The following is a 17234-nucleotide window of genomic DNA, read 5'->3' on the forward strand; positions in this document are numbered from 1 at the left end:
GTTATACGAAAACGGCAGCACACCTCCTAACCAATCAGATTCAAGCACTGTGGAACGGAGTTTAGCTGACGTTTATAGAGGACACACCGTCTTCTACACCACATCAGGCTCTCAAATTTCAGACAAAGACTGGCGAAGTAGATTTGGGGTCGTTTACTCACAATACATTCTGACATCAAGAGAAATGGGGTTTTCCATCCAGCTGACAAAACAACTAACCCTGTGGAGGTAAAAACAAGAAAGGTGAAAACAGTACCAAAAAAATAAAATGGTGAGGCTACTGGACGAGCTAGACTGGTCTCAGAGGCAGCTCTGTGGTAAAAATAGCAAACTTGCAATAGTTTAGGGAAAAGCAAGTGATAGAAATCAGCTGAATTGCAAAAACTGACACACGGGATTAACTGCAGATGCACTTCATTCAGCTGAATGTGTTTTAACCCACTATATACCTAGTCAGATTTAAAAAAAACAAACACACAACAAATCCATCATATTGTACAAAAATCAGTCATTTGTCTTCTGGGCACGAGGTAGCGGATTTAATACTTAGTAGCACAGCATTCTTCGAGTGTACAACGTTACGAATCGAAATCTCATTAACCTTTGCTCACAGGTGACTCGGCCCAGTTACTGAGCAAGCATTTCCCACATGGATGTATAGAAACGTCCTTAAATGACCTAAAGGACTACGGTTCCTCCAGGTACGATCACAACCTTGACCAGGGTAAAACCAGTCAAACGAATAAGATTCTTCAGGAGCATGATCGCAGAACAATCTGTAATGCCTAATAATGATACCCTGATAATATTTATTAAATAATTCATTAATTACTAAAACAGATAATCCAGGGTATATTCCACCCTCACAACTAGGTGCTCCTGAGAATAAAAGAAAGATAATATTTTCAATCCAAGATCTTTACTAGAAATATTACATCATAAGAAGAAGAAGAAGAAGAAGAAGAAGAAGAAGAAGAAGAAGAAGAAGAAGAAGAAATTTTCAATAATTATTAAAAATACTCATTACTGACCCTAATATAACTATTACTAAATCATCAACCACCCACCTCACAGCCAGAGGCAAAGTTCCTGGGAAAGAAACAAACAAGAGAAGTCATTTTCATTGGGATATCTTTACCAGAAATATTACTACATATTATAATTATATTGCATAATTACTTTTTGCTACTTCTATAACCATCAACACTACTCCTATTCACAATAACAAGAAGGAGGCAGCATCACCTTCACTCCAGAGCAAGTTCCTGTGAATGAAATCATGATAAACAAGATAACATTTTCATTGGCATGACATTTCTAAAAATGCTACAACATAATATAATTAATACTATATCATGCATAAATGATATAATTCAATAACGTTGGTTAAAATATTACAGCTATAGTATGCAAGTACTACTACAACTAATAATAATAATACTCAAAGATGTAATCCCACCACACAGCCAGTGTTCCTGGGAATCCTGGGGAAAAAATGAACAGGACAATCACTACATGTGACATTTATAATACTGCATAACTACATTGACGGTGTATAATGCAATTAATTTATAATAAGCAACACTAAAACTTGTTAAATAATAATGATTAAATAAGTTATTACTGACACTACTACAACTAAAATCCCCTCCTCCTCCACAAATACACCCCACATCACAGCCAGTGTTCCTGGGAATGAAAGGATGGATGAACAAGAAGATTAAAAAAAAAATTTACATTTAGATTTATTCATTTCGCAGACGCTTTTATCCAAAGTGACTTACAAACGAGAAAATACAAGCAAATATCACCGACATAACTTCACTAGAAATATTACTACATAATACCAAGTATAATGAATATATTCTTATAACAGTATACAACAATAATTACATAACTTACTCATTACTACTTCTAAACGACGACGACCTGCCATCACATCCAGGGTGTTTGCGCGTCTCATGCCTCGGTGTTCCTGGGCTAGATCTCGGATCCAGTGAGACACTGACCAGCAGAAATCGCTTACTGATGAACAAATACATTAAACAGAAAAGAACTTGAGTATCGTTCACAGACTAGAAATAATATAGAAATACACAAAGCGTTAAGTTAATATATACACTTGATTCCATTATAAAATGTTTAAAAAAAAATAAATAAATCATTTGTTACTGTTACCACCACCACCACCACCACTACTACTACTACTACTACTACTAATAATAATAATAACCACCACCCTGAGACTGATACCCAGGGTGTCCTCCCACCACACATGTTCCCGGGATACACCTTGTACAGGCCACTAAAGCACTTCCTGAAGATAAACAAAAACATACAAACAAAAACAAACCAATAGGGGAGATTTTTCAGGCATAAGAGAACACACACGATCCATAATAATAATAATAATAATAATAATAATTCAATAACAGAGTCAGACACTAAAATTGGGTCGCAACACCCTTAACTTGGGTTACTGCACGTATGCATTTCTGGCCATCATCCATTTATCATACTTTAATGAAATAAAGTGCTCCATCAACATTTAATATCAAGGTTAATATTTAATGTTCCTAACATTCGCGGTCACCATGGAGACGGCGCCCCGCCCTCGTTTGTTGCTGCAGGGAAACAGAGGGAAGACAGAGGAGGGGGGAGGTGGAGCGTGAAGGGCGCGAGAGAGCGAGGCGGTGCCGGTGCGGCTTTAACGGAGCCGCTCGTCCCGCGTTTCCTCAGTCAGCTCAGCGCTCCGTCCCGCACATCGTCATGGGGCGCTATAACGGCCAGACATGCCGGCTGATTTTCATGCTCGTGATCACGGTGATCTTTTTCGTGGCCGAGATCGTTGCGGGTTACATGGGGAACTCGATCGCGCTGGTGTCGGACTCCTTCAACATGCTGTCGGACACCCTGTCTCTGTGCGTGGGGCTGGCTGCGGGGAGACTGGCGCGCCGGCCCGCCACTCCGGGCTGCACGTTCGGCCTGGCCCGGGCTGAGGTGGTGGGCGCGCTGGCCAACGCGGCGTTCCTGGCGGCGCTCTGCTTCTCCGTGTCCGCGGAGGCGGTCAAGAGACTCGCGCAGCCGGAGGCTGTGGCCGAGCCGTTCACCGTGCTGATCGTCGGCTCCCTCGGGCTCGCGGTCAACGTCGTCGGGCTGCTCGTGTTCCAGGACTGGCGGTGGCTGTGCGGGAAGAAGGAGGAGGCGCGCCGGGACGAACCTTCCGACAGCGACGGGAAAATAGTCATGAACGGCGAAGCAGGTGCTCCGATTTGTGCTTCAGTCTCCATTATGCTCCATTCCAGACTTGGGATCATTAAGAGTGTAGCTCGGTGGTGTGTATAAAAGAAAAAAAAAAAAAAATTAATTAATTAAAAGGACACCTTCCCCAAATATAGTCACGTGCTCAAAAAAGTAAAGACTTAATGTGTAGCTTGGAGGGAAAAAAAAAAAAAAAAAAAAAAAACACCTGCAATTTTTACCAACATGAACAATTTGCACAACTTCCATCAGTAAATGTGTGTGTAGTTGGGGTTGCCGGGGGGGGGGGGGGGGGGGGGGAAAGGGGGTATAACCTCAATCTCAAAAATAACTAACAATTCATGAGAATTATTTCGTTTGAAAAGACAAAGGCTCAAAATACGATTAGGGGTGGGGTTTTTTTTTTTTTTATATTGGACATTTATTTTTTGAACTACACTTGTAATGAACGCAAGTTGTGCAAATTGTTACTGATAAGTCACGTGACTCAGTTCCGACCAGTGTGTGACCTATGGTTATAAGCCTTCATTAGTAGTTAGCTAAGCATCAGCTCGGACCTGTAGAGTCCCGTAGAGGCTAGTTTTCATGCCAATCATGTATAGGATAACATCAAGATCAAAATAGTCTTTAAAAATCCTTTAAGATTCAGTTACCTGTGAAATAACACAGGGAAAAAAAAGAGCTTTTAATGTGTGGAAATTCAGCATTTTGTTTTCTGCTTGGTCAGCATGAGTCGACACTTCTGTTTCCACTTTACAGCCAGCTCATTAATGCGCTCGAGTCAATCGGCTCTATTTCTAAGCAACATGGCTGCCACAGTACGACAATACAGCGATTCAGTTCGGTCCCCTAGCCGCGTATTAGCATTGTGGCTGAACGGCAAAATTAGTCTGGTTAGCAAACTAACATTAGGTCCAACACTTCATGTCCATCACAGGTTTATTATAATAATGCGCTCGATCTAACGTTATATCTACACCAACAACTTAGAGACTCGTGGGGGGGGGGGTATTCACAAAAGGTTGAGAAATAATTTAAAACTGAACACAATTGTAGACTCGTTTCTACCAAACTGTCCCAAGAAGAAACTGCTTCCAAACTAGGTGCTCGTTTACAGGCTTAGCTAAACGCATTTTCCACCCTCCATCCAGCCGAGAAGCGCTAAATCTGTAGCAGCACTCAAGAACGCGAGGCTTTCTCCAACAGGAACTTAAGAGCGAAGCCACAGATGTATTCATAGTAATGGGGCAAAAGAAAATTTGATTAACTTGAGCTTTCCTAATTACCCAAGACGACAGAACTTGCAGATGCGTAGACGTTTCTCTCGGGTCTGTGTCAACATGTTATGCTTGCTATGCGATTGCAACATTTTTTACATGGCCCCAGGGCCAGAACTGTTTGCCCAGCTCCCCTGGCCTGACTGGTTATCTCTGTATGCGAATTACTGGCAGTGGATAAGGGTTAAAAGGGAGGGTGGGGACCCTTAGAGAAGCAGTCTATAAATAAAAAGAACTTGAAGTGCGAATGTTTAAGTAAAAGAACGAAAACTTGAATTTCATGCGAATTTCTCATTTCGAGCGAATACCAAATGCACAGTTATTGAATTGAACAGTGAGCAGGGAAAAGTGATGTGTGAAAGAATGCATGTCGAAAATAACCTTGTCAACGTGTCCATGCACATGTCCTCCCCCTCAGCTCCATGTAAATGGTGTAAAACCCCTGCGTGATAGCAGCAAGTGCGCTCAGCACTGGTGTTCTGTCCATCCACAGGCTCCGAGCATCCCGCTTCACAACCCCAAGATAAGAAGCCGAGTGACGGACCACCGCTGAACATAAGAGGTACGAGAGCGTCAGATCCATTTTAGACTGGAACTGTACCCGTGCAAGGATCCTGTCATTTGTCCTATTTTTAGATTGTAGCCTGTGTACTTGATATCTCGTGCCACTGTGTAGAAACCTGTCTCAGGAGTGTAACAAAATTTGACATTACTTTCATTTAGCATCAGTGCAGATACTGGACAAGAGAACTGCATGTATCTCATACTAACGCCTGCTGTCCATAATCTCACGCACACACACACACACACACGACAGGGAGAACGAGAAAGTACGGATGGAAAAGGAAAGAAAGAACTGATGGAAGGAACAAAAAAAAAGAACTGATGAAAGAAAAAGAGAATGAAAAAGAAAGGATAGAGAACAGGAAGAGAAAGAAAACAGCTGATAGGGGAAGGGAAAGGATGAATGAGCAAGACAAGAAATAATGGAAGAGAGCAGTAAGAGCAAAGATAGAAAAGTCAAAGATTGAACAAGCAAAGAACTGCTGAAAGAAAAAGAGAATGAAAAAGAAGGAAAGAGGATAGAGAACAGAAAAAGAAAAAAGAGCTGATGAATGAGAGAAAGAACTGATGGGGAAGGGAAAGGATGAATGAGCAAGCAAAGAACTGATGAAAGAGAGTAAAAGAGAGCAAGGAAAGGATGAAACAATGAAATAAAGAACGAAAGAAAAAGGAAAGAACGAGAGACAGAAGACCTGATAAATGAAAAAGTAGTAATTGATGTGGGAAAAGGAAAGGATGAAAGAGAAGAGGAAAAAAAAAAAAAACTGCTGAGAGCAAAGAGTAAATGGAAGGGCAGACCAAAATAAAATAATGGAATAATAAGGACAAGAGATGAAAGAATGCAGGGAAAAAGATACCAAAAAAAAAAGTAAAGAAAGAAAGGACAAAAAGAAAAGAAACTTTGCGTAATGTAAATAAGTATTCTCTGTTCTCCATGGTGGTCGAAAGCTCAGATCTTAAAGACTCTCCCAGAAAAGTGAAACATAATGCTGATTACAGGTGAGACACCTCAGGGGAAAACAAACCCACCTGTCCAAAATGCTTCCGGTTTTGACTCGGGTCTTAGCCCTGCACTCACGCGCTCTTGTTCTTATTCTTCTTCATGTCCTTTCTGTAGGAGTATTACTCCACGTGCTGAACGATGCTCTGGGTTCGGTCGTCGTGGTGGTGGCCTCGCTGCTCTTTTACCTACGGCCCCTGCCAGACGGCGAGACCTGTAACTGGCAGTGTTACGTGGACCCTAGCCTGACGCTGGTCATGGTGGCCATCATCATGTCCTCGGCTGTTCCCCTGGTCAAAGAGACCACCAGAATTCTTCTACAGATGAGTCCACCTGACCTGGACGTCCCCATGATCTGTGAGTATAAAGAGCTGGTGTTGCATCGTGTCATTATGATATCGTCTAGGCTGACGCGCCTTCTCTCCATCTCTGTCTGACAGTGGAGGACGTATGCCGGCTGCCCGGGGTCCTCGGCGTTCACGAAGTGCACGTGTGGGAGCTGGCCAAGGATCGGAACGTGGCCTCCATGCACGTCAAAGTGACCTCTGACCTGGAAAGCTCGAAAGGCGAAATTCGACGCCTCCATATGCGGATCAGAGAGGCGTTCCACCGAGTGGGAATCCACAGCGTCACGCTTCAGATGGAGTTCGTCGATGAGGAGATGGAGAACAGCCACTGCGACACTCCGTGCATCTCTGACCACTGCCTAAAGCAATCCTGCTGTCCCGCCGATACTAAAACGCACAACCATACCGACGTCCATAAAGTCAACGACTCCCGTCCTTCTGGAGAAACGGTCGTGGTCTTCGCGGACGGGAGTAGAGACGAGCACGCAAAACACTCGGACAGCACGCCGTTTTAAACCTTCAGGTCCGGCTTCTCGAACTAAACCGAGCTTTAACGGAGTGTCCCGGGCACGTTCAGAACGACAGCCATTTTATCAAACACCCCAAGTGCTAGAACCCACTCAAATCCAACCTTTTTTTATTTTTTTAAGCTGACCTGAATTTTCCCCAGAATGCGCCGCAAGCATACAAGTCCTTCAGATGATATTCATTAAACGTAACCGAATCTGTCCGTTTAGTTTCAAGAACGCTTGCACTAACTGCTAATTATCAGCGATTATATGGCGAATATATTGTTATACTAGAAGCCATTACTACTACAACACACCTTACATTTCAGCACGGTCAACAAGCTGCTAACAAAACCGTAGCTTTGGGTTTTGTTCGGGAAGAAAATCAGAGTTTGAGAATACCTTGAACGGTATTCAATAAAGGAAATATTTAGCAATGAAAAGGAGGCAAAACAAAATCCGTTAACAAGTTTAAAAGGTTCAGTAGAACATTTTAACATCAAATACTCAAAGCTCTATTGAGGTCATTAAACATAAAGCTGAAGATTATTAAAAAAAAAAAACAAAACAAAACTCAGTAAAAGTATTGCCCAGCCCTACACGCTAATTAGCCAAGTTGGTGACAATGCTAGGAGGCTATGTATAAATACACTGCCATTGGTCTGCTTTTAATCAGTCCTCGCTTACCTTGAGCTGGCTTCTACATAGACCGTATTTTTATTTTATTTAATCTAGACATCTTTGCTACATCCTCAACGGGACAGCAGAAATACCATTCCATCCAACTGTAGTGTTTAGTTTGGTTCCCGTTAGTTGTAGTCTGGAGAATAAAGCTACCACGGCTCTTAAAGCTACCCTTCAACATTATAGATAAATATTAGCGCAGACAGAGTCTTGCTAACTAGCTAGCTATGGATTAGCTTTGGTTAATACGGCGGAGAAACTCCCTGGAACGTTCCAGTTAAAAATCAGTCCTAATAAGAAAATAAGAAACTAGCAGGGATTTTCGTCCATTATAAAAACACACGTTAAGAGGATCGGTCTTAATTCCTATCCGCTTATTAGCCGAATCATTTTCTCTGTGCGATGTTTAGCTCTCATACCGTCAGCTTGGTAGGTGAAAGGGCTGGTCTTAACTGCTAACCACAAATTAGGCAATTAATTAGCAGGTTCTTCGCTACATACTGAATAAGCTAGCCCTGTGCAAAATCTGACTAGCAAAAAGTCCCCCAGAAATCATCACTTCTCAGAAGGAGTTCTAGCGAGGACTTATTCAACACTAGAGTTTGGGACACAACTTAAAACCTCGTTCTGTTAGCGTTCCGGTTGGAGAAGACGGATTATTCCAGATACAAATCCTCAGGGACTAGAAGGACCATTCCATATTTGCGAGTGCAAGCTACTGTATTTATTTAACGTCCTGTGCTGTGACTGTGATGCAATCAGTTTCTCCCGGACTCTTCAGGTTCGTACGCCGTTCAGACCGTCATGGAGTTTTGTGAAGAACAATCGTGCGATTGAGACGAAACGTGCTTATGATCTTAAATCCCATGGTGCTGTTTGTTTATCCCAGTGAGCACCGACTGGACAGAGACGTCCATCTGCCTTCCAATTAACACACTTCCTTTCTGGGTCCATTTTGTGTTGTACAAAAGCCCTGAACCGAGAGTAAACAAAAAACCTTTTTTGTTTTTTTTTTTTTTAAAAAGTGCTGCTAAGTATTAGTTGGACTTAATCTCATTATTTCAACTTTGAAGCTTGTCGAGATAGTACGTCATTATTTTAACACCTCGTCATCGTGACCTCTAAAATGACCCCGATACTTCAACTTTGTATTTAAAACACGTCATAGTCCATTAGAATAATTTACTGAAAGTGAGCATACGAAATAAGGATAAGCTAATATTCCAAAAAATTAGACACTGCAGGGTCAATTTCAATGTAACACGATATTTAAAGTTCTCGTTTTTTTCTACATATATCTTGAGATAAATTATTAATCTGTGTGTTTATTGAGCTGTAAAGTGGGGGTGGGGGGGGGGGGGGAATCATTATTTCAACTTCCTAACTTATTTCTAAATATGGTCATTATTTCAACTTAATATCTGATTTTAACTTAACTCATTATTTTTAAGCCATTGTCTCATTAATACACCTTACTATTTTCAATTGATACTCAACAGCCCACAATAAATACGATTCAGAGTAAGAATTATAAACGAATATTCAGTAAGCTTAGTTGATTCATAGATTATAGGTTGTTAAACATCAAGTCAAAAAAAAATAACGACGGGTTTCAAACTAACGAGATAAATGAAAACAAGTCAGTATAATGAGATGTGTCCAAATAATAAAGCACATCAACTTTCACAACTTGCAGTTTAAAGGTCTGTCTGGCGAAGACACCTTATCCACGAGTGCTCACTGGGATCATTTGCTATGGCCTTAAAATCCCAAACGGAATTGCTGTACTATTTTAATAGCATCTCAGATTATATCATTTTCTATCAGATCAGCAATTCCTAACTGAGGTTTTTGGGTATTTTTTTAAAATGACGAAATCAATACAGCAAGGTCCTATTTTCGTCTTCTACTTTCGTTTTATTGTTCAAGCTGTAGGTCATTGAACGTTCATCTTTTACCTCAGATATTACAGGAACTACACCTTAATTTTTAGGCAATGCTAACTACTATGAAATAGTATCAATCATTGTAAATTCATAAAATCTTCTATAGCGTACCTTTAATTTTTTTTAAAAAAATCTGCAATATGGCATCGTATTCATTTTGGAGAGTTCGCATTCACACATTACTGTGACTTTAGAATGTAATGTAAATATCAAAGTGCACTTTCTATTCGTTTAGCAGCGTGAGGAAAGAAGGAACTGTCAAAGTAACTAAAATGTAAGTGTAGCAAGTTACGATTCCTTCAGATTTGGTCGTATGTAGCGAAACCTGCCTTACAACTCTGCTTTCCAGACAGTGTGACACTAGAAACTGGGAACGTCGGCATGGAAAATAATTTGAAAGACAAGTGCTTATAATAAATTACGCATTAATATAAGTGAATCTAAATCTCAAGGAGTTTACTTTGCTGTCAGTACAGATGTACGACTTCAGCTCTTCAGTAGCTGGTCAAAAACCACCAAAGGCAGCAGAAATCCGGCATTTTAGCCGAATCTGGAGCTCTAACCCTGCTACAGAGCTCATTATGCTTCAGTCGATCGTTTTCAAAGTCCCCAAGTCAAGCACTTTGTTTATTCACAGTTTTTTGAAAAGAAGTGATCAATTTATCTCTTTTTATATAGTGAACCTGTAGTACATTTGATCAATATTAAACCTTTTATGAACAGAAATGCACATTGTTTCACACCGTTTACGATTCAGAAATAAACATGAGTCTGTTCAGAAAATTCTTCGAGTGTGCTCAAAATATTCAAACAGAATATTAAATCGACGAAGCCATTATCGTAAACAGAATCGAAACATACCCTCTTATTACAGCAACAACATTTTCATCTATTCTACAGGTCCCTGTGTACGTACATACTACATCACTGTGGTTTGCGTTGGTTTAATCTTTGGCCTACATTTCTAGTAAACTTTAGTCGAACGCTGTTAACGATTGGACCACACTAAACACGTTATGTCTGGAAAGCAGCCGAATGTCTTAATTTTATGCACAACTCAGCTTTTTTTTTTAAAATAACTTCTATATTTGATTTTTTTTTCTTCTTTTTTTGCATAAAACCGAATCAATAAACTTCAGTTATTGTTGTGTCTTTTTCTCCCTCCAAACCCTAACCTCATGGATACACACACTAGCCAAAATGAGTGTGGGACAAGTAAACTGATATTTATTAGTATTGCACATTTGGACACTGAATTTTCAAGAAATACTGAATACCATCACAGGTCGAGCACAGGTTTACTTTGCGATCATGATTAAAAAAATAAGACAGAGTCTACTAGTGATACCACTCCTTTCTTTTCCAATAGATAGTGATTTTGATGCTCAGCCGATATTAATACACATTTCTTTAAAAATTACTAAGCTCCAGAATGATGAAGTGAAGTCTGTGGGAACGGAAAAAAGAATGGGGAAAAAACAAAACTAAAAAACAAATCAAAAATAATTATAAAGCACGAACAATTTTAAACTGATCCTGGGGATCGGCTCAGTGCAAGCTCTAGAAAATATAATATTTATACCATTTCTAATTTTTCAAATTAAACATACAGCCATTCATGAAGAATTAAAATCAAATCAATCAGCCCAAAGTGATTTCTTCCTTAACCAATTTTTACACTACCACTATAAACACAAATTTATTGTTAAAATCATCCGTTTATTTGAACACATAGACTTTAAGGCAGACTTGAACGAACTTATAAATTGGTTTGCGTGCTTAACGAGTAGACGCGGAGATGGAAACCCTGGAGATGTTTAGTTTATTTTAGCAGTTAAAATTCAACAGTACAGTAGGGTCCATAAGTCAGAGTCCACTACCAAGAACGGTTTATATTTCACTAATTGTGTCCAACCGTGGGATAAAAAAATAATCAGAAATAATTACATTTACATAAAAGTTTGGGTCTCAAAAACACAAGTTAAAGTGTCCATGCTTACATGACTAACAGTGGTAGATTAAGCAAAAAAAAAAAAAAAAAAGGATGTAATTATTTTCTAACATGGTCTTGTGTAAAAATTTACAAAAACTTAAGGCTAGGATTAGCCGTGGAATTTTCTATCCCTTACAACTACATTCATACGAAATCCAACTGCATCGCGGTTCCTTGTTCAAATTTATACAACGTTTGCAAGAGTCCTTTTCCGTGAAAGTAACTTCACTATAAAGTTGGACTAAATTAGTAGAACTTACATTAAGATGGATAGTGGATACTTCATTGGACGTTTTAAGAAGGAAAATCAATCATGAACACCATTATAAGAAAATAAAAAAAATCAACCTGCCTCGCCCCCCAAGTTGATGAAACAAAAATTGCAGTTTGTTGCACAGAAAACTCAACGCAAAACTCCTGAAAACTTTCCTGTGTCAGAAAGCATGATGGCTTTACCGCTGCAAAGCAGTGACTCTGGAGAGTTCAACTCAGCTCAAATTCTTTATATAGCACTTTTAAAAACCAAGAGTTTACCAAAAGTGCTTCACAACCCCAAATCGAAAAACAGTAAAACGACAAACACACACACTCCAATGACAAATATCAAGTACTCAGGGTTCCCCCAGTTCAAATGCTAAAGTATAAAAATGTGTTTGCAGTTCGCACGATTTGGCGTTCATTTCAGCAAACGCGAAATCCTGAAGGGACTGCCGTAGAAATGATAGTGTATCAGAATAAGCACATTAATATGAACCGGTGGTTTAAATTAGAGCCAGAACTGCTCTCCACACCTAACTAATGTCAACACCTTCTGTCCAATCAGAATCGAGAATTCCACAGCACTGTAATTAAAAACATACAGAAATGGGGAGTAAGAGTAAAGTATGCATAGTAATAAATTAGTTACTTGGATCTGTTCCACTTCGGTTTCATTTCAAACACGATTCCCTTATTCTCTTCGTCCAGGACGTTACAGAAAGGAATCTCCAGTGTCAGGGCTTTGTAACACTCGGTACGTTTACGAGGGGTTTATGATTTTTACGGCTTCTCGGTAACATTGTTTTATTTTACTAAACTCAAGCAGGACAAAGACAGGGTGGTGAAGGAAATACTGTTTATACAGGTGAGAAGTGATGACAGCTACTTACCTGTTTTATGGATGTTTCATAAACTACGAACGGGTTTTTTTTTTTTTTTTTTTTTAGGTTTTTACAATTGTCATTCATTAATAAATGAAACATTGTAATTCACTGTGGTAGAAGAGGAATAAAACTTTTTTTTTGCAGTTATTGGAAAACAATCAAGTTCAGGATGCTTCACGTTCAGCTACATCACACCATCCCAGCACGACCTGCCGTGCCTTATTCCTTACCTTAATGTGTTGCGTCTCTCTTAACAAGAAGTTAAAGTCTGGCAGAGTTAAACATACAGCATGATTAAGTGTAAACACAAACCCATCATGTCCTGTTCTAATGCTCTGAGATTTACTGATATCCAATAATCACTATTAACAACAAACAAAGCCTTCTGAAACTACTGTACAGTAAAACAAACAAACAAACAAACAAACAAACAAAAAAAACCCCCAATGATTTAAGTGCATGAAAACTTTCTAATGCGTCTCATCATGAGATTAATGGACGGAAACCAAACAATATACAAGTTTGCTTCTTTCTAGAAATAAGCGACTGAAATAAGCAAAATTATCTGCTAAAATAGTAACTCATTTTAAGCTTGAAATTAGTTGAATTAGCCTATATTTACGATGTTTCTCTAGCTTATTAGGATATCTTTTTATTTGGCGTTGTTTGTCCTTCCACACAGTTAACTGCCCGCCATTTCCTTACCTCGGATCCACACCGGATGTGTCTCTCAGCAGCGCTTCCGGTCTGTGATTTAACGCTCTTTTGGAAGCTCCAGCATTCAATTAACGCGTATAAATGAGTGAATTTGACACTTCTGTTAGTTTCGGAGGAGATATTACCCGAGTAATGTTTTAATAGTGAATGAAATGAGAGTAGCTGGAGAGCGAAGAGAAGAGACGCCGGTGAAACTTTACTGATTAATCATCACTGCTCACCTGTTCCTCGTGACACACCGCGTCCGCGCGCGTGCTGAGCAAACAGCTTCCCTTCATTCTGGAGAATGTTAGCGTTTCCTGTGCTCCAACACACCTGAGCCAACCAATCAGCTAATTAAGTGGGGAGGGGGAGAGGTTCATACAAAAAGAGGGTTTCTTTAGCTTTCTTTTCCCCAAATCATTCAGCTTTTAATGACCTCCACAGAAGCCCAGCTGTAAAGTGTTGTGTATTAACACAAAATGGGTTCAAACTTTTAAACCAGCAACTAAGCCTTGGACCATTTGTGTTCCTCCCAGAGTGTATAATGTTTACGGTATTTAAACACTACACACTATGTATGTACATGTTGAACTGTGACCAATGACCTTGAGATCTGACACACAACAAAACTGATGATTAACTGTCACTGCATTAAACATAAGACCATCTATCTATCTGTCTAGCCATCTATCTATCTATCTGATAGACATAGTTGGAAGTATCGAGTAATTTAACATTATAAATGAAACAACAACTATTATATATACAATTTCCTGTTTTTGTATGTTGATTTATCAGGAGATGGGGGGGGGATTACTAGCGCTGACACTCCTTGATATTACACACTGTACCGTTTGTTTCAGTCTCTCTTCGTTCATATTGATATACAAATATGAATTAAAATGAACATTCCTTATTTTCTTTCTTTCTTTCGTCCACCCAAGAGTCCAGATTAAACCCAGAGAGTTTTCTAGAACAACTCATATTAAATCCACTTATCAAGTCAAAACATGACAAACAAGAAAACATGCTTCTTGAAATTATTATTAATAATAATAATAATAATAATAATAATAAGAAGAAGAAGAACCATCAGAATATGACATTTTTGGTGATGTCTATAACTCTGTACATTATCTTCTGGCCAATAAAATGCTGGAATGAATGTGAAAGAGTGAGGTAAATGTGTGGATATGATGAGACTGTATGGGTAAGAGCAGTTTCTCTCTCCGCACAGCAGATGGCATCAAAAGACACAGATAAAAAGCACACTCTGGGTATTCTGTGTTCTTGTTTTGTTCTTGTATTCACCAGACAGCAAATGAAAAGATTTTGCAAGCTGTAATATAAGGTACTTTTTTTTTTTCCTCCACTCAAATTGAAGTCTGCTGTCTCTAAAATACCCCTCCTCCCCCCCAAAATATTCAGTTTTCATTCAGTTTCAGTAACAATGCTCTCTGCCTTTCCTTATACCTTTATTGTTTGCACTGACTTAACGTTACTCCTCTGCTGAGTTTATATTAAGGTCTTGTATGCCGCGTGATGATTTGCATAAAACGGCAATAACATTTCAATTGAGTTGAACTGACGTGAGACTTTGTAGCATCTTTCACGACTGGGGGTTAAACTGAGTAACTACGCAACTCGAATAAAGCTCAACGTTCTTTTCCGAAGAAATGAATAGCGTACATGCAGGTCATTAAGGTGATTAATTCTCCAACACAGCAGCTCTGACAATACCGGTGTGGTGCTATTTAACAGAGAAAAACGTATAATCGTTAGCATGGTAAGGCTCGGGAATCATCGTAAGCTAGCACGACAGGACGTCCGGCCAAATTGTGTCCGAAATGTCAGTTACTTTTTTACTATTAATTTCTTGTTTATAGAACTGTTGAATAAAAGTAATATCGCACTAACAAACATGCGGTTATACCGAATATCGGCACGTACGATATTGCTCAACGATAACCGGGCCTAACGTGCTTTGCAATATTAAACATCAATAAAAACGGTTAAAAACTACTACGACATGTAATTTATTTATCTTTTTTTTTTTTTTAAATGGGAAATTGCTGTGGTATGAGGAAAATAATCAACCTATGGGTTGTAATAGTAACACCAGTCCATAGTTGATCATTTCCCCTATAACGGCATCTCCGCTCCATCTTCTATCTTATTAGTTGATTTTACTAATCACACAGAAGACGTGTCCTTTGCTAACAAGCATTTCACTCTAACAAGCTGCAGCTTTTTCTTGCATAAATATTATTTTTCCGCTTTAAAACGTAAATAACGATAAACAGTTTTAGTGGAACGCCGTCACGGCTGTTTGTTAAATTAGTGATGCGTCCGTGGGCTGTTGTGTTTTTTTTAGCATCTAAATAGCAGCAGCTCGACGGAGATAAGATGATGAATGAAGGAGATTAAAATGGAAATATAAATAGAAGCAATGAGTGGGCTGGCAAACAAACAAACAAACAAAAAAAAAAGATGAGAGCCTTCAACAGCACATGGAAGGAGAACAGTACAACAGCGTTCATGCTATAAATATGGCCAGGAAGAAGAAGAAGAAGAAGAAGAAGAAGAAGAAGAAGAAGAAGAGGCAGAAGAAGAAGATGAAGAAGACGAAGAAGAAGAAGAAGCAGAAGAAGAAAAGGAAGAAGAGGAAGAAGAAGAGGCAGAAGAAGAAGAAGAGGAAGAAGCAGAAGAAGAGGAAGAAGCAGAAGAAGAAAAGGAAGAAGAAAAGGAAGAAGAAGCAGAAGAAGAGGAAGAGGAAGAAGAAGAGGCAGAAGAAGAAGAAGAGAAGAAGAGGAAGAGGAAGAAGAAGAGGCAGAAGAAGAAGAAGAGAAGAAGAGGAAGAGGAAGAAGAAGTGGAAGAAGAAGCAGAAGAAGAAAAGGAAGAAGAGGAAGAGGAAGAAGAAGAGGCAGAAGAAGCAGAAGAAGAAGAAGAGGAAGAAGAAGAAGCATAAGAAGAAGAGGCAGAAGAAGAAGAAGAGAAGAAGAGGAAGAGGAAGAAGAAGTGGAAGAAGAAGCAGAAGAAGAAGAAGAGGAAGAAGAAGAAGCATAAGAAGAAGAGGCAGAAGAAGAAGAAGAGAAGAAGAGGAAGAGGAAGAAGAAGAGGCAGAAGAAGAAGAGAAGAAAATTCGCACCTTTAATATCTGTATACCATGTTGATATTTCTGTAAAGCTGCTTTGAGACAATGTCTATTGTAAAAAGCGCTATACAAATAAAATAAAATTGAAATTGAAATTGAAGAAGAGGAAGAGGAAGAAGAAGAGGCAGAAGAAGCAGAAGAAGAAGAAGAGGAAGAAGAAGAAGCATAAGAAGAAGAGGCAGAAGAAGAAGAGAAGAAGAGGAAGAGGAAGAAGAAGTGGAAGAAGAAGCAGAAGAAGAAAAGGAAGAAGAGGAAGAGGAAGAAGAAGTGGAAGAAGAAGCAGAAGAAGAAAAGGAAGAAGAGGAAGAGGAAGGAGAAAAAGAAGAGGAAGAGGAAGAAGAAGAAGAAAAGGAAGAAGAGGAAGAGGAAGAAGAAGAGGCAGAAGAAGAAGAAGAGAAGAAGAGGAAGAAGAAAAGGAAGAAGAGGAAGAGGAAGAAGAAGAGGCAGAAGAAGAAGAAGAAGAGAAGAAAAGAAGAGGAAGAGGAAGGAGAAGAAGAAGAAGAAGAAGCAGAAGAAGAAAAGGAAGGGGAAGGAGAAGAAGAAGAAGCAGAAGAAGAAAAGGAAGAAGAAGCAGAAGAAGAGGAAGAAGAAGCAGAAGAAGAAAAGGAAGAAGATTAAGAAGATAAGAAGAAGAAGAAGAGGAAGAAGAAAAGGAAG

General features: G+C 39.3%; 1 protein-coding gene across 1 annotated transcript; it reads left to right on the top strand.

Annotated features, from left to right (window-relative positions):
• The first annotated feature begins 2598 nt into the window (after positions 1 to 2598).
• LOC128605144 (zinc transporter 10-like) lies at positions 2599 to 10726 on the top strand. The gene is made up of 4 exons (XM_053620307.1): positions 2599 to 3262; positions 5032 to 5100; positions 6220 to 6459; positions 6543 to 10726. Exons 1-4 carry the CDS (start codon positions 2770 to 2772, stop codon positions 6962 to 6964), a joined length of 1224 nt encoding a protein of 407 aa, XP_053476282.1. The 5' UTR covers positions 2599 to 2769; the 3' UTR covers positions 6965 to 10726.
• Positions 10727 to 17234: the final 6508 nt, after the last annotated feature.

The sequence above is a fragment of the Ictalurus furcatus genome, chromosome 3 (genome assembly GCF_023375685.1).
Source record: "Ictalurus furcatus strain D&B chromosome 3, Billie_1.0, whole genome shotgun sequence".
NCBI classification, from domain to species: Eukaryota; Metazoa; Chordata; class Actinopteri; order Siluriformes; family Ictaluridae; genus Ictalurus; species Ictalurus furcatus.

What these genes read in the sequence shown, in the direction of transcription:
- LOC128605144 (XM_053620307.1), top strand. Translation starts at nt 2,770, where the DNA reads ATGGGGCGCTATAACGGCCAGACATGCCGGCTGATTTTCATGCTCGTG. An exon ending in ACCACCGCTGAACATAAGAG is followed by an intron (nt 5,101 to 6,219) that starts GTACGAGAGCGT and finishes TCCTTTCTGTAG; the next exon opens with GAGTATTACTCCACGTGCTG. An exon ending in CCTGGACGTCCCCATGATCT is followed by an intron (nt 6,460 to 6,542) that starts GTGAGTATAAAG and finishes TCTGTCTGACAG; the next exon opens with TGGAGGACGTATGCCGGCTG.